At 45.5% G+C, this 17,547-nt stretch overlaps 1 protein-coding gene across 6 annotated transcripts in view; it reads left to right on the top strand.

Annotated features, from left to right (window-relative positions):
- The window catches only part of LOC147685238 (cathelicidin-1-like), a 252,791-nt gene that overhangs the window by 48,749 nt on the left and 186,495 nt on the right, over positions 1 to 17,547 (top strand). For all 6 annotated transcript variants that reach the window (XM_086941139.1, XM_086941137.1, XM_086941138.1 and 3 more), the window contains exon 2: positions 844 to 951. In XM_086941139.1, coding sequence (XP_086797265.1) covers positions 844 to 951 — 108 coding nt within the window. The remainder of the gene's footprint in view (positions 1 to 843; positions 952 to 17,547) is intronic.

Here is a 17,547-nt window from a genome sequence, read left to right on the forward strand (position 1 = left end):
AGAGAACTGCCAGGACAGGTCTGAGGATGCTTGTTTTGTCCTCACACCTGGCTGTGCAGCACAGTTAGGGTTGGAGAGATCTATGTGCGCATGTCATTTTAGCCGTCTTTAGACAGCCAGCCAAACCGGTATGTATACTTTTGCAGCAGCTGCTGTCTGTCAGGATGGCCACCCCCCTACCAGGCTCAGACGCTCAGTAGGCCCAGCTGGCAGCCTCCAAGATGAAAAATAAAATGATAATACCATTGTTTCATCAATTTAGTTTTCATGCTTGAATTTGCTGGCTCTTAGCAGTGGGGCAACGCTCCTCCGCCCTAATGGAGGAGTCGTTGCTTGTACCTTTGTGAAAGGCTGCCATGGAAATGGTGACAGGCATTGATGGAAAGAGAAATATGGTGTCCCAATCATGCAGTAAGATCTCCCCCAGGGTACATTTGGCAGACGAAATGTAGCACTGACTGTGAATCCTTAAATGGGGATATATTTTCAGGATATTTAGCTATTATTGCATGCCACTAGTTGATTTTCCACCCAATGATTCCCAGGGAAAGTGGAATTTCTCAAGTAGGATATACACACTTGTGTGGAAAAATCTCTGCTTCTATAGTGCTATGTTATGTTTTATTAAAAAAACTTGTAAAGCGCACGTACACCAAACGGTTTCATGGCACTGGAGTGGAGTGGAGGACTTAATATGGGAAATCTTCCAACTTTGGCAAATAAGTTAAACTCTCCATAACAGTGGGTTTAAAATTAATTTGATGAATTGTAAATAAGGTCTCTTTTGTAAAAGTGGAAATGTTATGTCACTTAGTCAAGTTCTCACATTCTATGTTATTGCAGGAAATGCTTGTTAGTCCTGAGCAGCTGCGGTTCACCATTAAAGAGACGGTGTGTGTCAATCAGATAGACAACCAAGGCAAGGACGAATGTGACTTCAAGGTCTCAGGAGTAAGTAACAGCTCTTGAAAACTGATGTACAAAATGGTGTTGTGTGGGAGGCATTGTAAATGTTTTGTACATTATTTTGTTTTTTTAAGGGCAAGCTTCACCAAAGAGTTTCCTCTTGGTTTTGAGACCGTAAATGTTATGCACATATGCATATAAAATGTCTTACTGCTTGAACAAAATGGTTTTGTTAAATTCCTGTGGCAGATTATTCTAAAGATGTGAGCATAGAAATCATATGTAATAGGGAATCATGTTTTAAAAAAAATCCAAATTTCCCATCAACATCACCAGCAAAGTAACAGTACTACAAAGAGTAGTCCAAACTATGGATTCCTCTATCCTTGTAAAGGTTTGAACTTTTCTTTGACATAAGATAATGATTAGCTATCTGAGTTGTACTGACAGACAGACTATAATGTCTGATACAGTTAACTTTGTGAAAGGCAGTCATGTAAGCTGTGGTGGTCATTCATGGAAAGGAAAGTATGACAACCCCTGACTGTTAGGGAAAACTCTCAGCATGGAAGGAAAATTGAATGTGTGGGCACTGACAACATACCCCACTTTGGTGGTGCAATTGCAGTCCTCATATTTTGTCACAGCTATTTCAGCAACCGTAATAAGGTGGACTTTTTCCCAAAAATGTTCCTCTCACAGAGGATACATCTATTTTCATGGAGAGAACTTTTGTCTTCCATGGAGAACACTCAAACTATGGCAGATTTTCCAAATCAAATCAAATCAAAGGAACTTATTGTGCGCACATGTCACCATAAGGTCGCTTAGCGCTAGCGAGAACTCCTGGGAGACTCAGTGCGGACTGACAGTCAGGTAAGTAGCAATTATGGGTGTTCGAACAAGCAGATTTTTCATTTTTTGCAGAAAAGCTTATGGTCGATGATGGGAGAGATATGTGATGGGAGTTTTTTCCAGAAGGCAGGTGCGAGAAAGGAGAAAGATCGACCAGCATTTTTGGTAGTGCGAATTCTGTGAGGGGTAAGAAGAAATTTAGTGCTGGACCTAAGCATCCTGCTACGTTGATACCAGATTAGTTTCTTACCCAAATAATGTGGTCCAGTTCCATATATACTCCTGTGCACAAGACATAGGATTTTGAAGCGATATAGCTTCTTGAGAGAGAGCCAGTGAAGGGTCTTCAGACTGGTCAATGATGGAGCTCTTACTGGGAGATTTAATACTAGTATTGCTGCAATGTTTTGCAAGACTTGAAGCTTAGAGTAGAGATCCTCGTTTATGGAGGCTAACAGGGCATTACCATAATCAATGCAGCTCATGATTAGTCAGAAACCAGAGGTTTCCTGGATTCAATGGGAATCCATTGAAATATTTTGTATAATTTAAGCAAAATACCATAGCAGATGCCGATTATATGACTTATATGGCTTTTTATCAACAATTGATTGTCAATGATCACTCCAAGATTTTGTACCACAGATTTGCGTGATGGATACGAGCCCAGATTTTGTGGCAACCAGTCACTAGCCCAGTGTTTGTCTGCCTTTCCAAAGAGGATGACCTCTGTCTTGTTGCCGTTTAGTTCAAAGTGATTGGAACACATCCAATTGTCAATATGGGTCAAGCAGTTTTTGAAGCGAACCTTGGTTTACCTCCACTGTTACCTTAGTGGAGATAAACATTTCCTGACATTGGGAGGTGGAAACTCCACTGTTTCTTGAACATTGTAAACATTAGCAATGGAGCATTAGAGGAATGCAACACCTGGCTATGGCAGTGAAACTGGAGTTTTGAATTGAAAAATTGAGGCTAAAACTAAACTGTAGTATTCTTGTTTAACCACACATCGAGCCTGTGTATGAAATTGTCAGCACATGCAAAAGGGAGGCGGAGTGGAAGAGAAGTACAAAAAAGGAGAAAATGATGTCTGGTGATGCCTTTTGAATAATCTTGAGCTTCAATAAGGCATATTTTAGATTATTATTAGCACTTGTATGGCGCAAGTAATCATCCCCAAGGGATCTCTCGGCGCCTGGGTAGCAAACTTCAGATTGAAAGTGATCATTAAAACATCCAGGTTTTCAGCTCTTTCTTAAACTGTGCTAGATTTGAACAGGCTCATATCTGATCTGGCAGTCTGTTCCAGTGGTTGGGGGCTAGATGGGAAAAGGCACAACCACCCATTTTAGCTTTAATCATTTTCCATGTGCAGAGCAGTTTCCAATTACTCAAACTCAATTGACGCACAGGGATATAAGGTTTTAGTTTCTTTGTTAGTTAGGCAGGGCCAGTCCCCTGAAGTACTTTAAACACTATACAAAGGAGCTAAAAGACTGCTCTTTTCCTGATAGGAAGCAAGTGCAGTTGTCGCAAGAGAGGTTGTGACGGGGTGCATTCCAGTTTGTTGAGAGCAAGACGCGCTGCTGTATTTTGAACTACTTGCAACCTTGATAATAAATCTTCCCTTGTTCCTGCTAACAGTGAATTTCCATAATCTAGTCTGCGGACTAGAAGCGCCTGTATGAGGGCTTTTCTGGCCACAAGGGAAATCGACAGAAATATCTTTCTCAGCATCAGCATTATACCAAAGCAGGTGCCTGAGACCGTCTTCACATGCTTCTCCATGGAGAGATTGTCATCGATTTATAATGCCCAGGTTCCTCGCCTACTTTTTTGGTCTAGGAGCTTCCCCAAGTTCTTTAGGCTTCCAGTTAGCAGACTACGGTTCCTCAACTTTCCCAAACAACAGGATCTCCGTTTTGTTGGAGTTAAGGTGAAGAAAGCTCTTACTCATGCATGTGGCTATTTTTACCATTCAGGTCTTAAACTTTGCTCTGGTCACCGCGGGATCCGTCTCATTAGGGACTATCACCTGGGTGTCATCTGCATACAAGATAGTCTCAAAACCGCATGATCTAATAATGGTGGCCAGAGGAGCCACATAGATTTTGAACAAGGTAGGACTTAAGATGGACCCTTGAGGGACTCCCTTGTCCACTAGCGTGGTCTGCAACACAAATGTGTCCAATTGGACACATTGTGTTCTGTCGGTCAAAAAGCTTTGTAGCCAGTTTAAGGCCATTTCTCTGACACCAATCTCTTGTAGCCTATCCAAAAGGATTCTATGAGAGATGGTGTCAAAGGCCACCGACAGATAAAGAAGCATTAACATCGAGGGAGTCCCCTTATCCAATGACATCCTTATTGTATCAGTTACTTCAGAGAAAGCAGGTTTTGTGCTATGACATGCCCGGAAACCCAACTGGGAGGGATCAAGTAGATTATTTTGCTCCAAATTACCCTCAAGTTGTTTGTTGATCAATGCCTCCATGATTTTAGAGCAGCATGGGAGAAGACATATCGGTCTATAGTTTTGCAAGTCTGCTGGGTCAGCTAGTGCTTTCTTCAGCAGAGGTTTAATTTGCACCTTTTTCCATTTAAGAGGAAACGTGGCTGTTGCCAGTGAATATAATACAGTCATCTGAGAGCAAAGAAGACAAGACCGGGGCAAGCTCTAAAATAATAAAAGTCGGGCCATATCTAACGGAGAACCTGATTTCGTGTGAGCTAGTATGGACACTACATGCTCTGTGGTAATAACTGCAAAAGAGTCAAGACTAGGTAGTAAGGTGTCCTCCCAGAGTGGGATTACCCCCTTCGCTACCTCTACCGCACCAAAGGAGCTGTACATTTTGTCGACCTTCTGTTTATAATAATTAGCTAGCTCGTCGCAAAGCCTTTGCCTAGGCGGGAGTGAAGGATTGTTGGCTCTGGGGTTAGTGAACTCCTTGAGGATCTTAAAGAGCTCCTTAGAGGAGCTCTTCGCTTACAAAATTCGGGTGCCTAAATGTTCTCTCCTCGCTGTGTTGCAGCTATTTAAATAGGCTCTATGTGCTGTTTTATAGGCAAGTTTATCACCCTCCAGCTTTGTTTTCCTCCATTTTGTCTTGGTACCTCTATACATGGCTTTTTCTTTCTTGAGGCTTTTGCGAGTACCAAGGGACTGGAGCAGCCCTTTCCTGGGTTTTCACTACTCTAAGTGGAGCAATGGTATCTAAGGGTTGGCTTACCGAAGCCTCCGATCTTTCTAAGGCTGTGTCAATCTCAGCGTAGTTCTTAAATGAAGGAGTTATATAAGCCCGACTGAACGCTGTTAGTGTGACTTTTCTCCATGCTCTGCAAAGATTTTCTCAGCATTGGGACTGGCTTCCTAATTCTGGCTTTTTAAAAGAGAATCTTAATGCCAGATGGTCAGTCCAGTTTAATGCCAGGGGAGGTTCTCCTGTTAAATCATGAATATTGGTAAAAATGGTATCCAGCGTATGTCCTGCTGCATGTGTAGGAGCCGGCCCCACGCGGCACTTGTGGAGTTTGGACGGCTGAGCTCTGGTGCAAATAGCGCTCAGGGATGGAGCTTCTCATATCCCAATGCACAACTGCGAGGGTACCTCTGGAGTCAAGCAGTTAGCAAAATGCAGGAAGTCCAGGGTGTCCGGTCCCACGTATCTCGTGTCTGCCACGGGTCTCAGCTTTGCTGTGGGTGTGGATCGGAGTCCGAGAAGTCTGGAAGTCCAGTTCCTGAGTAGCTGAGTCTTCGGGTTCTGGCAGGAGTGTCGACAAAGCAAACTGGCAAGTTACTGGTGGTGCCTGTTTGCACAGGGGGGTCACTCCTTGACCACAAGGGAGATGTCTTCAGCCTTCTAGTCGATATAGAACATTGAAGGTCCAAGAGTTTTGTATCAGAGTTTCATTCCAGGATAATCTAAAGTCTGGAGACACAGCTCCTATCTTTATACTGATTTTAGGAGCTGGATTACCTGCTAGTTCCCTCCTATGGGTGGACCTGGGAAGGGGGTGGTTACACCCCTTTCCCTTTGTTCAGTTTCGTGCCAGAGCGGGCTGAAGTGCCCTAGCAACTGGTTTGAACCGGGCTATGCATGGAGCACCTTGTGTACCCAAGGCAGTGTCTGGAAAAGCATCTTTCCATTCAACCCACCCTGCCCCAATACACTACAGGCACCTCCCTCGACAGGAAACCTATTGTCCAGGCCTCCCTTGCCGGAGATTCCCCCAGCAGCAGGTGGTCAGACTTGTGTCTGTGGCAGCAGCATCCATTTTGTGATGTTGAGGCTCTGTTTAACTTTAACCGGGTAAAGCAGTAACTACATGTCTTTTCCCTCTAGAAGGGTGGAATGCTATCCCCGCCGCCAGAACTGGCGGGGTGGGGGTAGTATTCCAAAGTGTTTGACACCTTACACAACATTTTTTCATAAAGCCAAACCAAAGTTAGCATTAACCGCAAGGTTTATAATGCACTGAAGAGAATATGGTATGGCTATAATATAGAACAGCTATAAGGAGATGGTTCTGAAAGCTGCAGAGGGGCTCAGCTCCTGCTAGGGCACCCTCTCACATAAAACCAAGCAATCTGCCTCCAGGATTGTTAAGGCCTGCCATAGGAGTGACTTATAGGTTACTATGTGTCTATATATAAGGTAGATATAGATATACTATGTCTAAATTAGGGGGGATTACACCACCTTACCCAAGCTGAGTGATCAGCCTGTGGTGTCAGTTTGGATGGACAGCCAGGGGTGGCATAATACATTCTGCTTCTTTCGAACAACAGTGGTCCATGCACATTCAAGTAAAAGACCAATAAATATAGACAAAGTCAATTCTATATTTAGAATGACATGTCCAGCCGGACAGAGGTCCTTCAAGTTTACTTAATAAACAGTGTTATCACAAGATAAAACAAAGATACCTTCCCCATGACCCCTGTGTGGTACACAAGCCTGTGCCCAACACTTGCCGGTGTGTACAGTTAGAGAAAGATAGGAAAGGTTTTTTAAGGCAAACAAGCGTTCTTATGTTCATATGTTGATTATACAGAGCATATCAAACAACACCATTACATCAATTTTAGCAATCAAAATACTTGTATACGGTGCTTAAGCAAGTCGACGGCGTTTCGGTCCCCCTAAAGGGTCATGGTGACCATCATCAGGACAAACAAATAATTGCCTTTATCGCTAACCCTCAAAATACCGAGGCAGCGTGTAAGTAATAAAGGGCCGTTTCGATAATGAGCGCGACCCGGACCAACAGACCTAGTTAGGGCGTGGAAAGCCGTGTTACTGAATCGTAACCGGACGACGCCAGGGTAAGCCGGTAATGACGGTCATGGTGACCGTCATTACCGGCTTACCCTGGCGTCGTCCGGTTACGATTCAGTAACACGGCTTTCCACGCCCCTAACTGGGTCTGTTGGTCCGGGTCGTGCTCATTATCGAAACGGCCCTTTATTACTTACACGCTGCCTCGGTATTTTGAGGGTTAGCGATAAAGGCAATTATTTGTTTGTCCTGATGATGGTCCCCATGACCCTTTAGGGGGACCGAAACGCCGTCGACTTGCTTAAGCACCGTATACAAGTATTTTGATTGCTAAAATTGATGTAATGGTGTTGTTTGATATGTTCTGTATAATCAACATATGAACATAAGAACGCTTGTTTGCCTTAAAAAACCTTTCCTATCTTTATCCAACTGTACACACCCCGCAAGTGTTGGGCACAGGCTTGTGTACCACACAGGGGTCCTGTGGAAGGTATCTTTGTTTTATCTTGTGATAACACTGTTTATTAAGTAAACTTGAAGGACCTCTGTCCGGCTGGACATGTCATTCTAAATATAGAATTGACTTTGTCTATATTTATTGATCTTTTACTTGAATGTGCATGGGACCACTGTTGTTCGAAAGAATTGTTCCCCGAGGTCCCCTGTTGACTGAGTTGGGGCCCCTTGTTGCTATTAACATAATACATTCTGCAGCCCCTGGTAGGCCTCGGATGCACCTATGTCCTGGGTACCTATGGTACACTATACAGGGGCTCACGAAGGTGACCCAATACCCAATCAGGTATGACCCTAAAGTACATGGTATCAATTTAGAGAGAAAACAGATGGGCTGTGGGTCTGATTAGCAGGCCCACAGCCACACTAAAGTCGAAAAACCAGAAAATCACAGTAAAAAGTGGGGGTGACCATAGGAAGCAGACCCTACTCTCCTACACACCACGCAGGAATACGGGGCACCACCATCAAATGGATCCAATCCTTCCTCTCTGGCTGCACCCAGAGGATCAGACTCCCTCTCTTCCTCTCCGAGCCCACTGATATAATCTGCGGAATACCTCAAGGATCATCACTCAGCCCCACGTTCTTCAACATCTACATGGCCTCCCTCGCAGCCACCATCAGACCGCATGGGCTCAGCATCGTATACTACGCCGACGACACCCAGCTCATCTTGTCACTCACAAAGAACCCCAAAGACACCAGAATCAACTTCCAGGTCAGAATGAAGAACGTAGCAGACTGGATGATTGCCAACTGCCTGAAGCTCAACTCGGAGAAGATCGAGGTCCTCATCCTCGGCCCCTGCATCTCCGCATGGGACAACACCTGGTGGCCCATTACCCTTGGGAGCCCTCCCAGCCCTACAGACCACGCTCAAAACCTCGGCATCATCCTCGAATCCGCCCTCTCCATGAAGCACCAGATAAACTCTTTTGCCTCCACCAGTTTCAACTGCCTGCCCATCCACTGTAAGACCTTCAAATGCATCCCCACTGACTGCAGGAAGACCGTCACCCACGCACTCATAACCAGCAGACTCAACTACGTCAAATCCCTATATGCCGGCATCAACAGAACACTTCTACACAGACTCTAAACCATCCAGAACGCCCCGGCAAGACTCGTCCTCGGAACTCTGCATCACAAGCACATGACCGGACACCTACGAGACCTCCACTGGATCCCCATCGAGAAGAGGGTAACCTTTAAACTCCTCACTCACACCTACAAATCCCTCCACAACGTTGGACCCAAATACCTAAATGAGAGAGTCACCTTCCACGTACCAAAGAGAAACATCCAATCGGCCGACCTTGCCCTTGCAGAGAACAGGCAGGAGAGCTATCTCCTACATCACAGCCAAGACATGGAACGAGCTCCCAGTGAACATCAGATGCTCTCTGACCCTGCACTCTTTCAGGAAGGACCTCAAGACCTGGCTTTTTGACTGACCCGGACTGCGCACACCCCCCCTCCCAGCGCCTTGAGACCCTCACGGGTGAGTAGCACGCTTTAAAAAAACCCTGATTGATTGAGGTATCCCGGCAGTGACCAGTGCGGCCTCCAGAGGGGGAGGGGGTGATTACCAATAGTTGCGGGCAGGAGAATCCATCCATGCCCTTCTCCAGAACCATCTCAGATCACACCTCTGCCACCTGTCCACAATCCAGAAGCTGTCCACACATCAACACAATATAGGACAAACTAGGTGACCACAGGCCAGCCACCACCTCCCCTAGGCAAAACAGCTAGAAAGACAGCAACATCTGAATGGGACACTTACCCACAACCCTAGCAGGCTCCTCACACAGGCCCACCAGTCCGTCAAGGGTACTGGCATTTTGCATCAGTGAAAGGCCACAAGCGCCAAATGGTAAAATTAGACAGAGTGGGAAGGGATGGTGAATAAGTCTGGGACCCCCTATGTAACAGCATTATGCTAGCATCACAGGCCTCCACGCAGTCTGCCATAAAATTCTAGCAGTTCTGTATGCTGGAGCCACTATCCATCCACTGGCCATCCCCAGCACACTGTATGATGCCCCAGGAGAGGGGTGGCAATGAGGCAGTCTGCTGTTATGTTGCACCACCCGTCCCTGCTCCCCAGCCCACCTCTACAGGCTGTTTCCAGGAGAGAGGGCCGGGCCACCAGGCTCTGCAATATCAGCAAACCAGCCAGAGGGAGGAAGCTTGCTACCGGCCCCTACAGTGTAAGGCCCCTCGCATTCACTGGTCTAGGCAGGGCCGTTTGTAGGTCTTTTGCCACCCAAGGCGAGAATTGAAAAATGTTGCCCCCTCCCTTTTTACTACCATCACTCTCTCCCCCTGTCATCCAGGCTAGAAGAAAAACACATCAAACAATAAATACCACTGAAATTCACAACAAAATAAACACTGGAAACTAGACAGGCTGATGAATGGCACAGCTTGTGCTCTGACTCTCAACCAGACTCTGCGTTGCCTCTCCTCATTAATTTGCTGATCCCTCTCACCCAAGACTGAATTGCAAATGGCTGGAGTGGCTTAGTGGGTGAAAAAAAGGATGAATATGGATGATTCACCAAATACTTACCAGTGGCTGAATTTAATAGAAAGATCCCACCGTTGTCTTTTTAGGTCTTGCCTACTCAGCATGCATGCGCTGTATAGGAAAAAGACCTTTAGCCATGGCTTCACTTCTGCAGGCAATAACATGCACGCGTTGCATTGCTTTCAATGGCAACCTATGCATGTTTGGCGATTTCCCTTGCAGGAACGAGCAGCGGTGCCATATGTTATCAAATATCGTACCTTGCTGCTCGTTCCAGCAAGGGAATCGCGCAGGCCCCCTCCTCTCACCCCCCCACCCCCAGCTGCCGCGCGTGCTTGATTTTGTTTGTTATCTTTTTTACTACCACATTTCTTTCACAGGTAAACGCACAGTTTGTTGTTTGCTGGGATGTGTTGACAGAAACCCGGAGAGAAAAAAATTATACATATGCTACATACTTTCTTCCTATGGCAATGCTGAAAGGGTAGATCTGGCATTCACGTGCATAGGTCAGCTCAGTTGGTTGGGTTCCTGTGCCATGCATATGTAACTTCAGGTCATCAGTTCAGAACCAAACAGAGTGGGCTCCCCCTTTTGTTATATGCCAATCTTGGTGTGTGTGCGAGGTAAAGAAAGGGTTATAGTAAAGTCCTATTTTTATTATGTTTTCATCGCCTCCTGTTGACAGAGCACAATGATAATAACAATAACTGTATTTTATTACTATCATAATATGGACTGTAAAATGATGCTCGTGAACGATCCCCACGCCTGTGTTGCCCTCAATTCGCTTATCTGCAAATTATTCCCAAACCTGATATTTGTTTTAAGGCGTTTCACCGCCCAGTCCTATAGCATCTTGCGCCATGGTGCATGCGTGGCTTGTGTTCATTCCCAAATCTCTGAGAAGGTCAGACAGCAGAGCCCCGTGGGCTGGGTGATGATGTACAAACGCCAGGCAGCACTAGAGCAGTTACAGGCGGAATGGCCTCTACGTCACAGGTTGCTCACTGCCGCTATGGGCGCGGCCGCGCACCGGGATCGGAATGTTCAAGGATGGGTTGGCCGCGAGCATGGCTCAGGCGCCTTAGAAGCCCTGTTTTCATTAAATACGGAGAGCATGTTATAAGGGTAGGGCAAACATTGACTACATTTTTAGAGCCCAGTCCGGGCACTGCCAGGCATCTGTAACATGGAAAATGTAGATTATTTGCAAAGGGCTCGAAAGCTGCGCCCTAGCTCTGAAGATCCGTAGTGTAACTGGGTACTCGAGACCTGCATTAGAGTCAAAAAGCAAATTTGGACTCTGAATTATGCCCAAGTCTGCAATGGTTTCACAGGCGGTGCATTTAACCCCTTCGATGCTCATGACGGAACGGTTCCCTCATGAGCGTCGGTTGGCCTGTGCTCATGATGGAACCGTTCCGTCATGAGTCCGTTGGCTCATTAGAACGTTCAGCACAGCGCACAAATCTGCGCCGCGCTGATGTGGTTAATATACTCGCCGTTGTTCTATTTCATTTCGATTTTTATATTGATATTATATATTTTTTAGAATGGAATTAGGGAAGCATTGTCAACAGAATATTCCACGTCTACCTATCTAGATTCAGCAAAAGACCAGAAGAAAATCACACTCCCTGTGACCCCAATAGCTTCACAGGGTTGATCTTTTGTCCAACCCTTCACCCCTCAGCAGCTTCCTATTGGCTACAGAGGGGCTAAGTGCAATGGCTGGAAACTATAGAAAGTACAGATTCTTGGTGCGGCATTAGGAGTGTTCATTATGAAAGGGCTTGCAATTCCTGTTACTGTCATGTCCACTGGGAGGTCCTCTGTGCCTCAGGATTAGTTGGCTATTAGCCGAGTCAGGGGTGCCTGAAGGTACCCCTGACTCAGCTGGCTATTAAGGCTCAGAGTTAGTACCAAGGAGGCCTGATACAAGGAAGGTGCCAGGGAAAGTTCAGGTGGAAGGAGACTTGAAATAATTTGTTTGAAAGTTACTACTATGTCCAGCCCATCTCCAGCTTCCACGAGCTTCTGTATATTACGTGCTAAATAGTCCATATTTTCCTCAACGACTGACGTAAACTCATAAACAGCAAGTTCTGCATGTTCAAAGGGCTGTTGGTCCCGCACAACAGTTTTAAGAACCGTACTTTTTTAGACAATATTGCTGCCCTTTTAACACCGCCATCATGAATTAGATTGAGAGCTTGCTTTATTGTATTGTATGTAAAGATAAACGTGTTTTTTAATCAGTGCGCATATATTATAGAGTACTTGGTGATTTGATGGTGTCAATCAAGTCCTTCTTATTTCAACATGCAGCCCTGACTCTCCATTTATACACAAACCCACGCTGACTGTATCCACAAATTTACCAACACCCGCAGGCAGAAAGGACATGGAATTTTCATCTATATTTAACCTCGTAAATATATCTGCATAATTAACAGCTGGCTGTGTTTTTTCTAGAAATATTTAACAGATATCACTGTAACCTATGTACTTAAAATAGGCAATCAAAGGGCTCAGGTAGCAGACAAAACAAGAGAACTGCATTGATTAACTACAGCAAGTTACTTACTTGCATGGTTTTTTCTATGTTGGCTCTTATAAATGCCAGTTTTCAGCATATGATGATTTCAAGTAAAACAGTTGTGCAATCTGCCGGCTTGAGAGCAATTAGCGCGTGATGAAGTAGGAAAACGTTAATTCCTGAAGGAACAGATATGTCATGTTTATTCTGTGAAGGTATTCTGTTGCCAGCATATCTCGGCTAATTAGCAAAGTAATAGTCACAAGATTGCACGTTTTTTTTCTTCTGAACTGTAGATTAAACCCACTTGTTGAATGTAGTGGGGATTCCCAAACTCATGGTTTTTGCAGCCCTCCCCCTTTTGCCGACCTAGGCGGCCCCCTAGTCTCGCCTAATGGTAAAAACGGCCTTGGGTCCAGTTATTCGGCCAAAAAGCGACGAGCGCTGTGGGTGATGTAGTATTACCTCAGGGCTGCCATCTTGCTCTTGCACTCAGGGCAAATTGCACTCGGTGCAGCGCGGTCCTCGGCGGTCACCCTGCTTATTTCCTGCAGCTTGCCATGTGCCGCCAGTGCTACTGCTTTCAGGGTCCCCTTGGTAGGGGGGTGGGTGTGTACAGGGGCCATGAGTGGTGGAGTCACAAGACATCGGGGAGCTCTTCCATGGTGCTGCCTATGGCATTGTAGCAAGGTCTGCCCAATCACACCTAACTATAATGTTACTTTCATCCTTTGTTGTTTCTGTTAATTTCAAAGATTTTTTATTTAAAGTAATATTTTATTACCATAAGTAAAGCCAACCTTCTGCCAGGCCTTGGGCAAAACCCCCACAGGCAACAAACTACAGCCAGGTCCTTTGGCCAACCCACCTGAAGACCGCCAACATCCCCTCAGGCAGCCAGCCTCATGCTGCACACAGACTTTTGTTGCACATGGCCTGGCTTGCAGCCTGACCGTGTATACAACTCTTCAAAGGCACTGCCTGGAGGAAGCCAACCCCACGCTGTGCACAGCCTTTGCTCTGCATGGCATGAAGTTAACCACAGGCCGTGTGTTGCAGCCAGGTCTTGCTTTCAACTCTTCACAGGCTGTCAACCAGACGCTGAGCACAGCCTTTGGGTACGTGTAGAGGGGGGTTGGTCACAAGCCTTGGCCTGCCACCAAGCCCTGTAGCCAAACCCACAGAAGGCTGCCAACCGCACACCAAGCCCAGCCTTTGGTGTGCACAGCGTAGGGTAGGCATTTGGACCCTGGGGACCCCATACCCTGGGGACAAAACAAATCAATGAAGAGAGGGGGTTTGCAGGCTCCTCCCAACCCATAATTGGCTCTGGGGACCCCATTCCCTGAGGCTAAATGCTATTAAAAAGGGGAGGAGGGTGTGCAGTCCCTCTTCGCTAGTCTTGATAAGCCCCAGGGGCCAAACACAATACAAAATAGGAGAGGGACCATGCCTTTTTGGGCATCAGGGACACTCCTGGGTCCGATGGCAAAAACCAAAGGGGAGAAGGGCATGCACTACCCCTCCACAACCCTTATTGGGCCCCAGGACTCCCATCCCCTAGGGCCAAACCAATAGAAAAGGGAGGGGCAGTGTGAGCTCCCTATTCAAGTCTTCCTAGGCCTCAGGTACCCCAATCTCCTGGGCTACTATTTTTTACTTTAAAGGGGAGGGGGCTGCATAGCCCTATTAGGCCCTGGGGGCCCGATTCCCCCTAGGACCGACTAATTAATAAAGGGAGGGGGGCATGTGGTCCCCCTCCCGGAGCCTAATTACACCCTGGGTACCCCGTGCCCTGGGTCCATGCCTTATTTAAATGGGGAGGGAGCTGCATAGCCCCCTCAAAGTCTTACTAGGCCCAAGGGGCCCCCTTCCCGGGGCCATCCATTTCTTTTAAAGAAGAGCAGGGCCATTTTCCCCCCTCCTCAAACCTCATTAGGACCGTGGACCCCATACTACAAGACTATATTTATTTTATAGTGGAGAGTAGCCATGTGGCCTAAATCCTCGAGCCTCATTAGGCCCTTGGGACTCAATCCCCCAGGGACGTATTTATTTTAAAGGAAAGGAGACCATGTTGTCTCTCCCCAAGCTTCATTAGGCTCTGGGGAATCCATCCCCTTAAATATATCCCCTCCCCTTAAATATACCCACCCTGGGGCCCTTAATGGGCTGGGGAGAGTGCTGCTACTGATGTTCCTCTCCCCGTATATATGTAAATAATGGCAGCTACCCATTTTTTATCGCAATCTTGTGGCTGTCCCGTTGGCTCAAGGTAAAATTAGCAGTTTTATTTTTTATTTTGACCCCGGGTGGTACCTCTGGGTCTACCACAATGGACAGGGGGCAAGGTAGCCTACCCAGCCCACTTATATTATATATATATTTTTTTAAGGTTCAGGACAGGGGACTATATCCCCACATCGTGTAATGACTGTCAGGAACATTTTTCTCATATTGCCTGCAGCCAGTCAGAGAGCTCGCTCCCCTGGAAGTCTGACTCCGATGGAACAAGATGGATCAAGGGAAATGAAGCTCCCAAGGTCAATCAGAATGCTCTATTTTAAAATTGGTGCTTCTGTAAGACTCTTGAGAGTTTCTCATGGACCCAACTACCCTGATATGCAAATATTTGTAAACCTACATTTCTCAAAAACTACTCAATGGATTTATGCAAATTACAAAATGCATAAACTGTGAACAGGTTCCTGACAAATTTAGCGTAATTGTGTTCAGCACTTTTTGCAGCAGCATTTCCTTAAGAAGTCTATGGAAAAGGCATGGGAATTTTGCCCTTGAAGACCCTCCGTTTTTCTCAGCTCCCAATGACGGCTCACTTTCAAACTTTCCATGCACAAATTAGGCTAGAAAGAGCACTTATTTGGAAAGTTTCATGGAGATTTGTCAAATGGTGCCAAAGTTATTAGCAGCACATAAAACGCATTTCCTATGAAAACTCAGGCCTAACCATATCTACCCAGTGTGATGCTGTCAATTATTAGAAATTGTTTACAGGTACATATGGGGCGTAGGAAAAAAATGAAATTTTAATTGTTTTTCCTGTCACACTTTCAAGTAAAAAAAGTTTGAAGCAAAGCCAGCAGTTGTCTTTTCCTCAGCACAACCTGGTGGACCCAGTAGGATAGTCACGAGATCTTTGGTGGACAAGGTGCCGTTTCCACTAAACCTGTGGAAAGGGTTTGGTTTTGTTTAGAGTTGGGTAAACCACAATAGTTCCACTGGCAGAGCATCCACTGTCTCTATCATTGGAAACTTTGGATGATGAGCTTACTAGTATTGGGCCATCTGTGAAAGTACTTGAGACAACAGGTTTCGGGTAGTGCACATGTGCCAACCTTCACAGCATTTCTGAGCCAATGAAGGGCTTACCTTGTTTCAGCCCTGGCCTGTCAACATTCAGCCACTAAGGTTGCGCTGTAAGCGTCACTTTCTAAGGTAGCACCGGGGGCTGTGAGTTTCAGCCTCGTACTTACTGGGGCTCAAGTCAAGGAGGCTGCCTGTGACCTCTGATGCAAGGTCTCATTCAGTAAAGTGATAGACTGGGCAGGTTTGCCTGTGCCCACAAAGTGTATTTATTTACAGGAGCATCTACTTTCACTTTCTCCTTCATCTGAGAACTGAATCTCCAGAATCTCCAGAAGGATGACTGTGCTTCCTTTCACAGTCAAGTGAGCTGTCTTGTCTTCCTCCAGCCTCCTCCATGCTCTCTGTTACCTGCTGCAGACACCACACCTCAGCAGAGGTGGTTGAGCCACTGTAAGCTTTGCAGTCCTCACATTATTCCTTGAAGTAATACAGGAAAAAGAAAAGTAATTGTCTAGTAAAAACATATAATCAGTCCCACCTACACACCTTGCAAAATCTTTCATCTCAAGCAAATATTTGATCTCTCAGACGCTTCTTTTTCTTCATTATCAAATGTAAGAGCACCTTAAGACGCATGAGTTCATGATGTGCACTGTACAAAAATGTTTTGCTGGCTTTCATATAATATAATGTTGCTTCATCTAGAATGAGAATCTAGGTCACGTGTAAGGTATATATGACAATTGGCTTGCCTTAAAGTTCACTAATGGCATTGTCGTTGAGGCAGAAGGGAAGAAATGTTTCTAAGTTCAGGTTTAAAAACTCTCACTTTTTAATAAATATCTCTAAATGTGGTGATATAATATGATGCACTAAGGTGAAACACTTGTTTTTGTTAAATACACTCTTTTAAATTTGGGGACAGGATACAACCTACTGTCATATTTCTACATGATGTTTGTTGCATGATTTACAGGCCAACTGTTTTCAATGCTTGGCTCCTGCACAGGCTCTGGGAGCCAAACCGTCCCTTAGCTCAGTTCTAGCTCATCCTTCCTTGTTAATATTTTGGCATGCCCACCTCAACACCTCAGCCCCTTGTGTGTCCAAGCCAAGCAGTGAGATCAGCAAGGTCAATGTTGATAGGAAGGAATGGTTTAACGACATACTTTATTTTTCATGAATCTAAACTTAACAAATAATCCTCTAATCCATCACCAGGGTTTAAATGGCTTTATATGCTATGGAACCAAGAAGTGACTTAGCAATGGGCTTCGAATTTTACAACTATACCTCCAAAAGGAAATTCTTGCAAACAATGAAGTCCCCATTTTTGTTTCTACTTTTTTACTTCTTGCATTGACTAAGAGTTTTTTCATTTTCTAGATGTTTTCCTTCTGTAGTGGTTTTCATGCAACAAATGGCTCTTATATGGTACTTACTGGGAACTGAGTTGCCCCTAGTTGTGTGAGTGAGTTCAGGTTGTTGGTAGATGTTCATGATGGGGCACAACTGAGAACTCTAGAACTGAAGCTAAAGACAAATCGAGATTCTCGCAGTGCCTGTCACTGGGTCAT

The sequence above is a fragment of the Lissotriton vulgaris genome, chromosome 10 (assembly GCF_964263255.1).
Source record: "Lissotriton vulgaris chromosome 10, aLisVul1.2, whole genome shotgun sequence".
Taxonomy (NCBI): domain Eukaryota; kingdom Metazoa; phylum Chordata; class Amphibia; order Caudata; family Salamandridae; genus Lissotriton; species Lissotriton vulgaris.